Source organism: Camelus ferus, chromosome 20 (assembly GCF_009834535.1).
Source record: "Camelus ferus isolate YT-003-E chromosome 20, BCGSAC_Cfer_1.0, whole genome shotgun sequence".
Lineage (NCBI taxonomy): Eukaryota > Metazoa > Chordata > Mammalia > Artiodactyla > Camelidae > Camelus > Camelus ferus.
Genome location: NC_045715.1, coordinates 37152073 through 37167206, shown reverse-complemented (window position 1 = coordinate 37167206; position 15134 = coordinate 37152073). Strand labels below are relative to the sequence as shown.

The 15134-nt window shown below is 39.6% G+C and overlaps 1 protein-coding gene across 1 annotated transcript in view; it reads left to right on the top strand.

The window, feature by feature from the left end:
- Positions 1-12312, top strand: part of BMP5 (bone morphogenetic protein 5) — a 109797-nt gene extending 97485 nt beyond the window's left edge. The window contains 4 exon segments of the mRNA XM_006182370.3: positions 5099-5175; positions 6519-6629; positions 10329-10388; positions 10390-12312. Coding sequence (XP_006182432.1) covers positions 5099-5175; positions 6519-6629; positions 10329-10388; positions 10390-10479 — 338 coding nt within the window. The 3' untranslated portion in view covers positions 10480-12312.
- Positions 12313-15134: the final 2822 nt, after the last annotated feature.

Genomic DNA, 15134 nt, shown 5'->3' with positions numbered 1-15134 from the left:
CAGTGGGAACGTCGGCACTTCAAGTAAATTTCATAAAAGAGGCAAAAGACTTACTGTCAGAGAGCTAGGAGGAGAGCAGGGATGAAGTGTTATCCAAGGACCAAGTTACCAAAGAGGACGTTGAGGGAGTATGAGGGCACCAAGAATGTGGAGGGCTTCTGATAGGCCAGCCAGGCTAGAGGTGGGTCCGTCCGAGGGCGCTATGGATGGATGTAACATAGGGTAGGAGGCAGGAAGAAAGAAAATCAAGAAACATAATAAATTTCCTGGCGTGGACCACTAGCTGAGTGGGGACCCTGTTAACCGAGCAGACAGCACGGAAAGAGGGCGAGGTCAGCAGCGAAAACGGTGGGTAGGAAGGCATCTGGGAAACCTAGGCGCAGCTGGCAGGCGTTTGGAGACTCAGGTCTGTGGGCGGGTTTTTGCGTCAATGAGCTCTAAGGTGAGAATATTACTTGCATCACTCAGGTAGACGCTTTGCTAGGCAGAGTTAAGCAAACACACCAACAGTTGTCATTTTGCAGTGTCTGTTTTGTGCCACACATTCATACACGGACAAAACACAGTTTTCCCTACACAAATAAATAACAGTAATTCCTACCGGGTTGTAGGTAAATTCAGGCGAGGAATTCACTGGCTGTGGGAAATGGGGATTAAGCTAAGGTAGCAATAGCATTTGAAATCCCTCATTTTTGGCGGGATCGTTATTTGTCTGGGGTTTATGGTAAATTTGTTTACCCCCCAAGGTCATATCAAAATTTACGACTGAGTACTCTACCATCACACCTTTCCTACGATTTTTACCTCTTGTACCTTCAGTCATTTGTCATTTTCACTTCCTGCAAATTAATTAACATCTTGATGCTGTAGAAGTTAACTTCCTGTATCTCCCTCTGGGAATCAAGCAAGAGAGTGTTAACCCTTCCTCCTTTGTTTTGAAACATGGTATCTCATCATATTTGGCTTGTTTAAGCTATTAATGTGCTTAAATGTTAAATTCTATTTTGGATTTTTTCTTTTCTTTTATAGATTTATCTATATTTAACTCCTTAAGGAAATTAACACTCGATTTTAAAGAAAAGGAAACCCACAGTGGTAAAGGGAGTTTTTTGGACTTGATTTTCTTTTGTACCTTCATAGCTAATAAGCTAGATGTATTTATTTATTTGGCTGTTTCTTTAGGGACTAGTGGACAGACTATTGAAGCCCTATGTAGTCTCAGGATATTTTTTTCCCCATGTATTTCATTTTGGTTTTCACCCTTCTTTTTTCCTAAGACAAAATAATTTTTTAAAAAAATCCAACAAAGACAGAGATTAAATTTGCACTGTTGAGGGGCGGGGGAAGGAGGAATTGGATAAAGGCAATCAAAAAGTACCAATTCCAGTTATAAGTAAATACTAGAAATGTAATGTACAAAGTGATAAATATAATTAACACTGCTGTACGTTATAAAAGTTAAGAGAGTAAATCCTAAGAGTTCTTATCACAGGAAAACATTTTTTTCCCTTTCTTTAATTTTGTGTCTGGATGAGACGATGGATGTTCATTAAACTTACTGTGAACATCATTTCATGATGTATGTAAGTCAGAGCATGACGCTGCACACCTTCAACTTACACAGGGTGTCTGTCAAGCCTATCTCAATAAAACTAGAAGAAAACAAATCATTAAATAGCTAGTAAAAAAAAAAAACAACCCATAAATTTGTATGGTTTCCAGAAATTGACCATAAACAAATGGGCGATATTTTCAATATCTGGGGACTGGTTTCAGATATTATTACCATTACGAGGCAAAAAAGGGAATTATGGTGCGTGTGATACCTGCTTTGTGGTTGAGGAATATTTTTCCAGTGTTGGCTGTGGCACCAGACCATTTAGCAGTTTGCGGCGTGACATTTCATTTGTAGGCAGGTTCGTTGATGCTACGACCATGCCCATCTCATTTTAATATTTGAAGGATGACCAATCAATATTTTTTAAGGATACGAGTCTAATTTCTTCAACCCTCCTCCCACGGGTGCAGACCTCGCTGGTTTGGGTACAACATTTACTTAGCTCAGTACCATTAATTTTTATTTCTGACAGAATAAGCATATGGTCCTAACGCTCTATGAAATCAGACTCTTGGAACCAGATTCTGTTATAAATTTCATTGCTCGTCACCTTTTATGTGATGTTACATTATATACATCACTTAGCCTGCACGAAAAACTGCATAGATGGAACAGATATATTTTGACTTTTAAGCTTTACTTTCTGTCTTTTTTTATAAACATAGAATTCAAATAACCACATACATAGTTTATGGCTTTTCACATACACTTGTGTGTGTTATTGGCTCCAAGGTCTTTATTCTCATTCAATGTTTTCAAATAAGACAAGGATGAATAAATATCCCCATCACTGCCTGATGCAGTAAGACTTGAGCCATCACCTGTTTTGGGATGGCCCAGTTATTAAAAATGATTTTTACATTTTCAAATGTTTGAAAAAAGACTCAAAATGTAATAATATTTTGTTTCATGCAGAAATCATTGGAAATTCAAATTTTAGCACCCATTAGCAAAGTTTTATTGGAATATAGCCCCCTCCACCCATTTACATATTGCCTACAGCTGCTTTCATGATACAACCGCAAATGAGTCATTGACAGAGGACTTTAGTCTGAAGTATATACTGTGTGTCCTTTTAGAGAAAACGTTTGCGCCAGCAAATTAAACTTAGTCTAATGCATAGCTGACTTTTTCAAAAACCTAAATACCAAGAAGTTTATGCAATCAAACAAATACCAGAATTAGTTATTCCTTTTCCCTAAAAACGATACAAACTTACCCATTTCATGTTATTGTACTTACTGTCACAGTACGCTTGTTCATTGCCTGGATAAAGTTAACTCTTTTTGCTATTTCGATTAAGAGAGACGTTTACCCAAAGAATAAGAGTGCTAAGTTTCAAATTCTCTGCCCTCCATTTTCTGTCACTGTGTACATATTTAATGTGTCTTAATGAAGGCGACTGCAGATAGAAATAACTCTGATTGAGGAAAGAGTCTCTGGGTTCAGAACTGAATCATTTTCTTGTTTTCTAGGCTGACATTAAATAAATAATTAGTTGAAGTCACTGTGAAAGGCCGCTAAGACAGGCCCCTTGGACGGCTAAGGTGCCTATATATTCATTAGAGGCTGAGGACGATTAAACTGGAAGGTGGCACCTTCATTAAACTGGGAGGTGGCACCTGGAAGACAGACCTTCATTTTCACAGCAAACTGCTACATTGATTTGGCAGAGGGAAAGTCACATTCATTCCTGGATGAAAACCTTAGCTGTCTTCTTTGAAAATAAGTTCTTTAGCGGCTTCAATTTCCCTACATTTTTTCCTCTTACATATTTTGTGTTGGAAATAGTCAAAGTGGGTTAGGTTTTAGAATATTATTTGTTTAAATTATGCATAAACCCCAAAGACAACAATATAGATTTTCTGTAATGCTCTGTCTTCCTTCAGTTTCTTACTTTATTCCAGATGCAACTTTGGGATTCTCTATTCTTAATTCTTCAAAACAACAATAAAAGGTTATGGGTTTTTCAGATTGTATTCCAAAATAAGTAATGAAAACTGTGTACTTCCTTTGCTTCAAATCATTTCTGGAACTCTCTGAGGAATTCATTCCTCGATTGCTCAGATATTTATTGGGTACCTGCTATGTGCCAGGCACTGTCCCTGCCACTTGGGATAGACCAGAGAACCAACAGGAACCCAGCCAGATTTTCACTCTTGTGGGGAACCAACAGGGATCCAGAAAGATTTTGACTCTTGCGGAGCTGACGTTCTAGAGCGAGGAAACAGGCAAGAAACAATGTACATGATAAAGGAGTCAACGGCAATGCCTATTGAAGGATGATAAGCAAAATGGAAAAAAAAAAACAACAAAAAACCAAAGCGAGGGGAGGGCGATCAGAAGTATCAGAGTGGGCACTGCGATCTGAAACGGGGCAGTCAGTGAGGCGTCGCTGTCAAGATGACGCTTGAGAGAAAAGTGGAAGAAGCTATAGGTGTTAGTGAAGTAGAGTTGGTGGGAGATGGTAGGTAGGGGTTGACAGTGAAGACCCTGAGGTGGGAGAGATGACCTGGGTGCCAAACAGCAAGGAGTTGGCACCGACATAGTGGAGAGACGGAGAGGAAACAGGTCAGAGGGGTGATGGGGCCAAAGCACAGGGAGCCTGGTGAGCCTTAGCGATACTGGGAACCTCAGTGGGACGTTTGGCCAGAGAGGGACAGGATTCAGTCGACTCGGTCAAGGTCCCCTCGGCTGCTTTGATGCAGAGGGGCCAGGGCAGAGCGGGAAGATAGCGGTGAGGCTGCGGCCGTGATTCAGTTGCAGGGATGATGATGACTTGGACCAGAACCAGTCATGGAGGTGCTGAGGGTCGGTGAGTTTTGGAGGTATTTAATGAAGATAAAATGGGTAAGGATTTCCTGACAGATTGAATGTGGAAGTGAGAGAAGGAGTATGATTTGATTCCAATTTTTGGTTTGTTTGCTTGGCCAGGGAAAGGCTATCAGTCATCTACATGTGGAACAAATTTGTAGGGGTCTGGGAGGGGGGCAATCAGACTCCCTACTCTGGGCATCCAGAGTTTAAGATATTTATTAAAATAAAATCAACCCCATAACATCCCAGTTGGTCCTTTCTGGGTATTTGCCTCATGGGAGAATTTAAAACCTATTGTGTGAATATTTAATATACATGGATATATGAAAAGCCACTGTAGTTTGAGTGAATTACTGAATGAGGGTTTATTGAGGGGCAGGCAGCAGGCTGCAGCACCGTCGCAACAGAGAGGATCCAGCCCCATCCTCATTAGAACCTTGCAAGGTAAATGGTCTTGTCTGCATTTTACCGAAGAAGAAACTCAGGACACGTGACTTGCTGAAGTTCACCTGGTTAAGCGAGTGGCTTTCGCTTTGGGATTTGAACTCAGGTTTTACAACATCAAACACAGCCTCCTTTTTCTTTTGTCAGGGATGTCACAAAAGAAATACTAGGATACCTGCTAAGCTGACATTTCCTTTAAAATCTGATTTTCATCTTCAGATTATAACACAAGTGAACAGAAACAAGCCTGTAAGAAGCATGAACTCTATGTGAGTTTCCGGGATCTGGGATGGCAGGTAAGAATTGCCAGATTGGTCCCTGCTTTTCTGCTTTATTATGAATCCTGAGTGACACATAATCTTTGTCAGTAATTTTTCCGATACAGTAACCAATTATTTTTGATATGACTATTCAGTGTGTGGATTATCCACGTCATTTTTATTTCTTCATTATCCTCTCACCATTGAAACATAATTATTAGGGCTTATGGTAAAAAGTAATTATGCTGTAGAATAAATACAACCCTGTGATCTTCAGAAAGTGAAAAAAAGTGCTGTTGTGTAAATATCCCAAATTTTAGTCTTAATGCCAGGTTTTCAGATTAACGTGAGTGATTCCATTTGCCTCCTCTGGTCATAAGGTAGATCTACAGAATAAAAATTTGTTTCTTGTACCTAAAAAATCTGATTGCTGTCTTTTACATATGCTTCACAAACAGGGTGAGGAGGAGGATTTAACCAAAATAAGTGTTTAATGGCTCTACGTAGCAATAGTTTGCATTGAATTGTTTGGATTGCTCCATTACAATGGATCCTCAGAATATGACCTGTTGTATTGAGAAGTAATATTAAAATGTAAGCATTTTCAAATTTGTGATAAACCTTCAACACAAACTGTTCAATAATTTTATGTTTGTGCCAAGTTTTGCATCCCTGGGAAAAAAAATATCAGGGCAACCGTTGCATGCACCAACTTTTTAGCTTCCCCAAATTTTTCATGTACAGTACTCAGGAATTTGCTCTAATTCATTCCTTCTAAAGAGACTATAAAGTTAACGCACGCATGGAAGGAAAAACAGAACGAGGGACACATACTGAAGCTTTAGGAGGTTGTCAAGCTTCTGAAAGCAGGAACGCATTCTTAAGAAGTAATGGAAATTATCGCAATTAAGTTCATTCTTATTTTCCTTTCTGGTTCACTTGAACTCTCCAGAGTTCATCATTTCCTGTTTAAATGATATTTAGAATGCTATTTCACGATTATGTTTTCATTCATGAATACATGGGTTAATACAGGCAATGCATATCTTACATCGTGACCTCTAGGAGAAATTACAGAGGACAGTTTCTCTTCAAAATATTTATACTTTTGTTGTAAACTTTAACTGAACAATAAATTAAGGGACTGGGGGAGGCTGTCCTATTAGAATAATTGTTGGACCAAAATGAGAAACCAATCCAGCTGAAATGCCTTAGAGTTTTCTGTAAGAACTGCTTTTCTGCCTTTTCACTTTGGTGATATTATTTCTTCAAATGAGAAACCAATCCAGCTGAAATGCCTTAGAGTTTTCTGTAAGAACTGCTTTTCTGCCTTTTCACTTTGGTGATATTATTTCTTCTTTTGGGTGGGTGTATTTTAGGACTGGATTATAGCGCCTGAAGGATACGCGGCCTTTTACTGTGATGGAGAATGCTCTTTTCCTCTCAATGCTCACATGAACGCCACCAACCACGCCATCGTCCAGACTCTGGTATGCTGTATTTTTGTAGGATTGAAAGTGGCTTATGATGCAAGCTTCATATGAAGTTATTTTAAAGGCAAACACCCATTTATAGTTAAAAATGCATTAAATCTTCCCATGCTCCCTTGGCACTTTTTTAGGGCCAAAGTAGCAATTGTGGATGTAGTCGGGAAATTCAGGCGGGTAACCCTGATTCCAGAATGGGGAAGGATTCAGCTGGAAAGTTGGGAGTAACCACATAAAGCGGTCGTTCTGCACTGAGGTCTTCACGATGCACAAGGGCTGTTTCTGGCCCAGCAGTACCTTAGTAATCACGGCAAAAACACGGAACAAGAGCTCTGCTGAATTGCCTCTGAGGGCTTTTACTCTAATTATTCAAGAATGTTCTGTTACATACGTTGGTATTACGGAAATTCTTCCATGTAGAACATAAGCAGAAGGCTGATGTCTATTTCTTGATGCCTTTTTAAAAATAGTCTTTAAGGGAAAAATTAATCTTTATTATTTTTTTCCCTTCCACACTCAGGAATACAGCAGTGATTTAATCTCTAATAATTTAGGCTTATTTTTCTGAAAAAGACAGCAAGATGGGGATTTCCTGGTCTCTAAATGGCTGGACTGTATCTCATGAGCTCTTGAAATCTCTTGAGAGTCTGATGTACCTGCCCAGGTGTGCAACTTGTTGACGTTGACGGGGGACAGCCTCTGGAAGACTAAGGGGGAGGCTCATCGAAGAAAGAGATGATGTGAAATGTGCAGAATTTAGTCTCTACCCAGCATAGAGACTAAACAGGCCAGGTGATACAATTCCAAGTTAAAGTTTGGGTTAACACGAACATTTTAACTCTACATAATTAGGACAGAAGGAAGGGGACACATTAATTAATACCGACTATGAGTATCTTACTTACGTCATGACCTCTTGGGAGAAATTACAGAGGACAGTTTCCCTTGAATCTCTCTTTAGATTCAAGACAATGAAGGGAGTGGAGCTGTTCGGTGGACAGCAGTCGGAAAGCCGTAGGTACTAGAAAAAAGTCTATCTTTGTGGGGGGAGTCATGTTTATGACCAACAAAAAGAGTAACTATTCGAGTCTGTGAGCAGATGACTTCTTCAGAAGGTTACTTTTTCCCCACAATTAATTTAAACTTTAAAGTTGACGGAAAGAGCACCCCAGTTTCCTTCTGAATGGGGAATGGTGTGTGTACATTGGCAGCCTCCATCCTTGACATGATGTTTTGCCGGCATCTTGCTGCCCTCAGAGTTTCTGCAGGGAAGCTAGACCCCAAAGATGCACGCCTGTGACCACTCGTGTGTAGGCATTGTCGGAAACTTGGGAGGTAACTCGGGAGTAAACACGAAACAGAGGGAGAAAACAAATGAGTATTTTGAAAGGTAGTCATGTGTAAATATTCTTTTTATTGATTTTTTTTTTTTTTGCTGGAACTTTTTAATTGAGTATAGTCAGTTTACAATGTTGTGGTGCACTGCATCATGTCACAGGCACGCACATACATACATAGATTTGTTTTCATATTCTTTTTCATTATAGGTTACTACACAATATTGAAGAGTTGCCTGGGCTGTACAGTAGAAACTTGTTTATTTTATATATAGTAGTTAGTATCTGTGAATCTCAAACTCCCCATGTCTCCCTTTCCACCCTCTTTCCCCCTGGTAGCCATAAGGTTGCTCTGTATGACTATGAACCTGTTTTCTTTTGACCGAGGTAGCCATGTACAAAGTATAGAGTCAGTTCCGGGAAGAGGGGAAGTTTTAAGTTCGGATATGCCTTCATCGTTGCTAGCTGTAAGGATAAACAATTCTTGATACAGGATATCATTTCCGGGGAGGGCGGGGAGCAGGTGTGTGGTGCAGGGAAGGGTACGGTGCATTCAGACTTCCTCCAGTAAAAAGAAGGTGCATGGAGCCCAGCCTTCTGTTTGTCTGCATGAGAGTTCACATCCCCTGAGAGCCAGTCACGGAGAGTGATGTGCCCTGTTGGGTCACAGAGGAACAGCCCCTTGTAGCCCGTAGAGAAATCTGTCATTTCAGTGACTCCGAGAGCTTTTTTGGGCTTCTTAGATCCGTATCTAACACATCCAAGTTCCTCAGGCTATGCAATGCTTAATTATTGAAAAAGCTCTTTGTCAAATATTCTCTTCTTCTTTTTTTTTTTTTTCTTTTTTTCTTATAAATATATAACTGCCTATTGCCAGCTTTTAGGACTGTAGTCTACAAGGCAGTGTCTGAAAACAAACATTTTTTAAAACTCTGACGCAGACTTGGACGGGACGGCGGCTGCATCACTGTCCTGGGAGGCAGGGTGTAAGTCACGGCGGACCTTGAGACGTACATGGGAAGGTTGGCTGGTTTGTTGTTTTTTTTTTTTTTTCCTGGCATTGTACACTCTCTACGCCTGTTCTGTGAGGGCCATGAAACAAGAAGACAGGCGTGTTTGTTGTTAAGAGAACGCATATTTGTGACTAACATCTTTGAGAAACAACACATGAATGCTCTTCTTTTTTTTTTTTTTTTTTTTTTTTTGGAGCTGTGGCTTGGAGAGGGGGCCGAGGCGGTGGAAGCGGGGGGTTATCCATCACGGATGTGGGGGAGACGGGAGAAAGCTGACGAGGGGTGCTCTTGCCTCTGAAATTCAGAGAAACCATCCAACTTCCAGTTTCGCGAGGTCTTAGGAAATTTCAAGCCCATGTCCGTTCACCTCATTTTTCCTGCTGTTTCTGTCCACAGGCAGGGCTCCTATATCATCTCAGCCTCCGGGATGAGGTGCAGCCAAGACTCTCAGAGCTGTATTTTCTCTTTGTAGGTCCCCTGGGACTCCGCAGTGGGACTTCCCATAAACTCCTCCGAGGGCCGGCCAGGGTAGCGGGGAGGGGAAGGGGGGACCCCGTCCTGGTGCCTTGCTCTGTTACTGACGACCGAACTGCCCGAGAACAAACCCTTTACTTAAGCATTTCACTTTCCTTGTACTTTTTTAGGCTTTGGGGGAAGATGAATCTTCACTTTGTGAAATATCTAGGCTCCCTGCATCTGATTTAGCTTAGCCAGCTTTTTGGCACTTGTCTAGGGGAGAGAGAAAGTCAAAGGATGCTAAACTCTGGCCAATTTGGTTAAAAAAATTACAGGGAGAAGAGTTGAAATCGTGGCTTTGAAACAAGCACTGGGTTTTACCAGCGTCTCTTTTGCTGTGCTTTTTATGCTTCCTTTACCAAGGGAAGTGAAGAGTTGGCGTACTTTTTATGATTTATTGTCTAAGTATCCTTTTAACAAATAATTCTTAGATCCAAATCTTCCTACAGCCCAATCGTGTGGCTTCATTGATTGCATGTGTAACTTCAGGATTTCTCATGAAGTAAACAGAAGCAGGTCATTTTAACCGAAAGGAACCCACTACCAGTTGCCATGGTCTCTCCCCCAGGAAAATTCCCACTAAATATTCCATAGAGAGAATTTTCCTTCCTTGGCAGAATATTTTTCAAAGCCCCAACACGTCATTAGAACTGGTGGGTCAACTCTAGGAGTTAATGCTTAAGAATACACCCCATCCCACCATAAATAAGAGAAGGGATGTATGCAGCTTAAGGGGGTGCTGGACCGTGAGTGATAAAACAAGAATCTGCTTGAAAACTGCAGACAGAATGTCTACCTGATTTCTTAACAAAACAAAATGTTCTTTCTGCCCCCAGGTTCACCTGATGTTTCCTGACCACGTACCAAAGCCTTGCTGTGCTCCGACCAAATTAAACTGCCATCTCTGTGCTGTACTTTGATGACAGCTCCAATGTCATTTTGAAAAAATACAGAAATATGGTAGTGCGTTCGTGTGGCTGCCACTAACCTGAGAGGATAATGCTAATGAGACAAAGATCTGTATTAAGGTTTATGACTACAATAAAAAGTATCTTTTCAGATAAAAGGGGACTTTCATGAAATTAGTCTGGTTCATTTCATTTCTCTAACCTATGTACAATATCATGTATTATTTTTTATTTATTTAAAGGTCTATATTCTCCTTTGTGGATGCCTTTTCAAGAAAAATCTATTTGATAGGTCACTGCTTCATGCAGTAGATGGCCCAGTCTAACTTTCAATGGGCTAGGCTGAGGCCAATTCCATTTCAACATTTTAAAATATGACTTTTATATAATTTTCTGAAATTAGACAGAACTCCTTTAACTGTTAAGTATTGTTGAAGGAAATGGAACGCATTTGGTTATGCTCTGCCAATGAAAACTATGATAGAGTATTGATTTAGAAATAAAACCAAAAAAAAAAAAAAAAAAAAAAACCCAAACAAAAATGCTTGGATGAACACAGTTTTTTCTTTGTGAGTTTCTGCTTCATTAGATAAAGGGAAATGTTGAACTGGATGCGAACAGATACACGGGAGGCAGACCACCGTTGCTGAACGATTGCACGCAATTGTTCTAACTGTTCGCTGTAACAGAATCGGTGTGGCTGCACGTTCCTTCTTGGCTTGAGGAGTGTAGATTCTGCAAAGAGCTCAAAGCTTCAGGAATCCCGCCGAGACAGACTTGAGCCTGGGGCCATCACTTTCCAAGTTCACGCTCAAAAAGCGTAGTACAACCTTCTTACCTCAAATCAGTCATGTCTGCCTATTGTCTAGAACACTGCTGCTGCGGATTTTTTTTTTTTTTCCAGACTTCAAAACAGTCCAAAGTAAAGAAATATTTACACATGTTCCACCTCCCCTCCCCCCGATGAGACGCTGCGTGCATAAAACACAGCCGAGCAAGGAGGCAGCCGGAGCCGTTTTCCGTAGCTCTCTTTTGTAACCGAGCTTGCTGATTGATATGATGCTGGGGGTTTTATTTAGGGTAAAAGCACTGAAACTAAACTGGAGGAAATTACCCCAAATCCCAGAATGGCTTTGACAGAATTGCCATTTCGAAAAGAACAGCTGAAATCCATTTTTCATATCTTTGAGAATGAGCTCATTGAAAACCCTATTTTGGAAGGGGATTCTGTAACCCTTCCTCCAAGCACAAATAATTCCAAATGGGAAGGTTCTGTTGTGTGTATGTGCCTGTGTGTTCTAGCCTCTGAAATTAATTTATTTTCTCTGTCACTCTCTCTGCCTTTTAAGGTTTTTCTTTAACCCACTGACTTTGGGAAGAATGACATTTTGTGGATAACTTGCTATTTCTGTTGGCTTCACAGTTAGCCTTATTACAGTTCATCTGAAGTAATCATAAAGTACCGTTTATTAATCACCCTTTTGGACTTTGCAAATAAAACTTGTCTCAGAAATAGCTTCAAAATGTTATGGGTTCGCTTGTAATCCAGGAATATTGCAATGCTGTTTGAAAATACAGTTTATCTTAAAGTGAATTTGATAGTAACTATAATGGAGTACATTAAGTAATATATTTTTGAACTGATGGTATACCGTTATAAGAATAAGAAACGAAAGTCTATTATATTATTCTCTAAATGTGCTGTTTAAATATATTTCTATATTAAACTTGTGATGTTAGTTTCTACTATGCTTTTTGGTTTGGCTCTTTTTTTTGTAAGCGGGATACAAAATGTAAGTACATCATCATAAACTGAGACTGCAAGAATGGCAGATGTCAAATGTGTGTAGATTACATGTCTGTAATTGCCAAAACTAGTTTCTGTGCTGTGGATAAATAACTCGCTATTAAATGAACAAAGCAACTGCCTATGAATTACAGATTTTCTTCATCTGTTCAAAGAAAGGGCAGTTTTTAAAGAGCAAAAAAATAATTGGGAATGGAAATTACTTGTTCTCTTTCATTTAAGAAGGAAGATATTCTGCATCAGTATTTTCTCAGATGATGTATCTCTGCATACACACATGCACATATGCTCAGCTACATTATTCTCAAATAACTATCATAGTCACTTCTTAGTATTCCTTCGATAATCTCAAACTGTTACCTGAAATCAGAATAACCTGGCCTATTTTAACAGGATCCAAATGACTCCGCTCTTTTCAGCTACTTGTGTATTGACATTTTTGTTTGCGTGTTTTGAATTTTTCTGCTTTACACGTACTTTGCTTTGTAAAATGGTCCTAATCCTTTTTGAAAATAGAAGGACGTAAATGACAAATGCTCACGTTGCTTAAAATGGAGGCAAAAATAAATCATCTACATTGAAATAAAGAAATGAGGAAATGCAAGAAAGAAAATCCCAAACTGTTATTTTTTTTTCTCAAGTAGAGAACTGTCATTTTATCATCCCTGTAATCACCATCACTGAGTCTGAGCCAGAGTCTGCTGGCTACTAGGCAGTCTGGCGGATTTCAGCTCGCGAGACATTTACAATGAATAATTAGCTTATACTGCAGCTCAATTCAAGGCAGGAGAAATCCTCATTCCTGAACACAAGTCACTGTCTCGTAACCATTCAGTCAACTGCTCCATGGAGCATCCAATCTCCCTCTCAGATTACCTGCTTTACTGTGGGTTTTTTTTTTTCTTGGCCTGGACCTTCTTAAAATTAGAAATGAAGAAGCCTTTGCTGATAAAGCATACATGTATATTGCTAGGTATATACGTCTGTACATTTATATTTTATCAAGTTTGGTTAAGATCATAACCTAGGAAAAAGAAGGAAAAGTAGCAATCAATTCTAGTATTTATTCTTATTTAGGCAGAAAAGTGACACTACATCCAAAGTTAGCAATTAAAAAAAGCAGTTTCTGCAAAAATTGCTTCAACGTCTGTTGTGACATTTGTTAAAGGCTGTTTGAAAAGACGGGTGTTGTAGACACAGAAGAACTGGCACGAGATGCAGCCTTTAAAAGCTACAAAGAAATTTCAGAAATTTAAAAACGTGCACCTTAACCTTTGCATCTTAGCTTTCGCTTAAAAAGCTTCAAGCTTCAGCTTTGCAGAAGCAGCTGGCCTCCAGGCAGTGGGGAGAGGATGGGTAGATACATTTTAGCCTCAAATTCTGTGGCTCGTGCATAGGAAGATGGGAGAGGGCCCACTGCAAAAACAGCCTCCAGACTGGGCAGTCTGCAAACAGGACCTAAGCTGATGGCTCAGGGTGGGGGTGGCCAGTGTTTTTCTTCCCCAGACCATTGTGGCTTCTACTACGTGATGAAATACAATAGAACCAACTTAAGCAAGCAAACAAACAAAACTAGACTGTGGTTATTTTCCTGAAGGTACTTACAGAAAAAGCCCAGACTAGGAAAATAATTTTCTCCCTGGCCAATAATTTTCTACAAGGCCAGTAAGATGCCAGATCATGTGCCTTTATATTTTCATCATTAAAACCCACCTATATACCTACACTTACAAAAACGTATATTTATTCAAATAAAACACATACACACATACTTAGAAATATGTATTGTTTTAAAGAAGACAGAGTAAAAACTTGAACACAAAGCATTTTAAATGAACCAACAGAATTTCTGGGAAGGGAAATTATAATACTTAATTTACATTTTATGGGGTGTGTTAACCAGTGGCTTAGATATGTCTCATGAGAAATATAGTGAACTGAAAGGCAGATCTGAAGGACTTACCCAGAAGGAAGCATTGAGACAGATAAAGTGATGGAAATTCTGAAAGGACTTAAAGGAAAGGGAGTTCTAACTTCCATTTAATCAATATTCCAGAGAATTGGGGATAATCTGGGGGCAAACAGCTGACCTCTTGATCGAAGCTGGCCTCTCCAACTTGGAAGACAATGAACCGGTAATCACTGTCTCTGACAGCTGCCATTTGGAATTCTGTATCCAGCAAGACTATTTTAAACATTAGGGCAAAATAAAAACATTCTCAGGCCAATAAAAACGAGAGAGAATTTACCATCAATGGCAAAACCGCTGCTAAAGGTTTTACCTCAGGAAGAACAAGCATTACCCCCAAAAGGAAATGCGTACAAATATGATGAGCAAATACATGGCAAACATGGGGGGAGATGAAAATAAACATGTCTAATAATTGTGGTTTAAAACAGCAGGAGAGTTAAATAGCATTAAATGGGGGTAACTATAGTAAAACACAGTACAAGTATAGGATGTACGGAAGGTGGATGGGTGGAAATACAGGTTTTGTACTTCTCTTGATGATGATGATTAAACTAGAAGACAAAATGTTATGTATGTTTTGAACCAGGGTTGGCAAACTTGTTCTGTAAAAATGTGATAGTAAATATGTTAGGTTTTTTTGTCTCAGTTGCAACTCCGGACCTCTGCTGCTGTAGGCAGACGTCAATCGCATGTACACTACGATGTCTGTTCCAATAAAACTTTATTTAAAAAACAGGTTGTGGGTGGGATTTGGGCCACAGACTGTAGTTTGCTGACCTCTGTTCTAAACCAGGAGAGGGAATAATCGCAATGTGGTGCAATGCAATCAGTTCAACAGGATAAAAAAAGGAGAAAAGGATAAAAAAGGAATGTAGCAAAAGGGAAGTATTGCATATAATAATACGATAGAACTAAAGCCAACATAGTTGTATAATATTATTGTAAAGGGACTGAG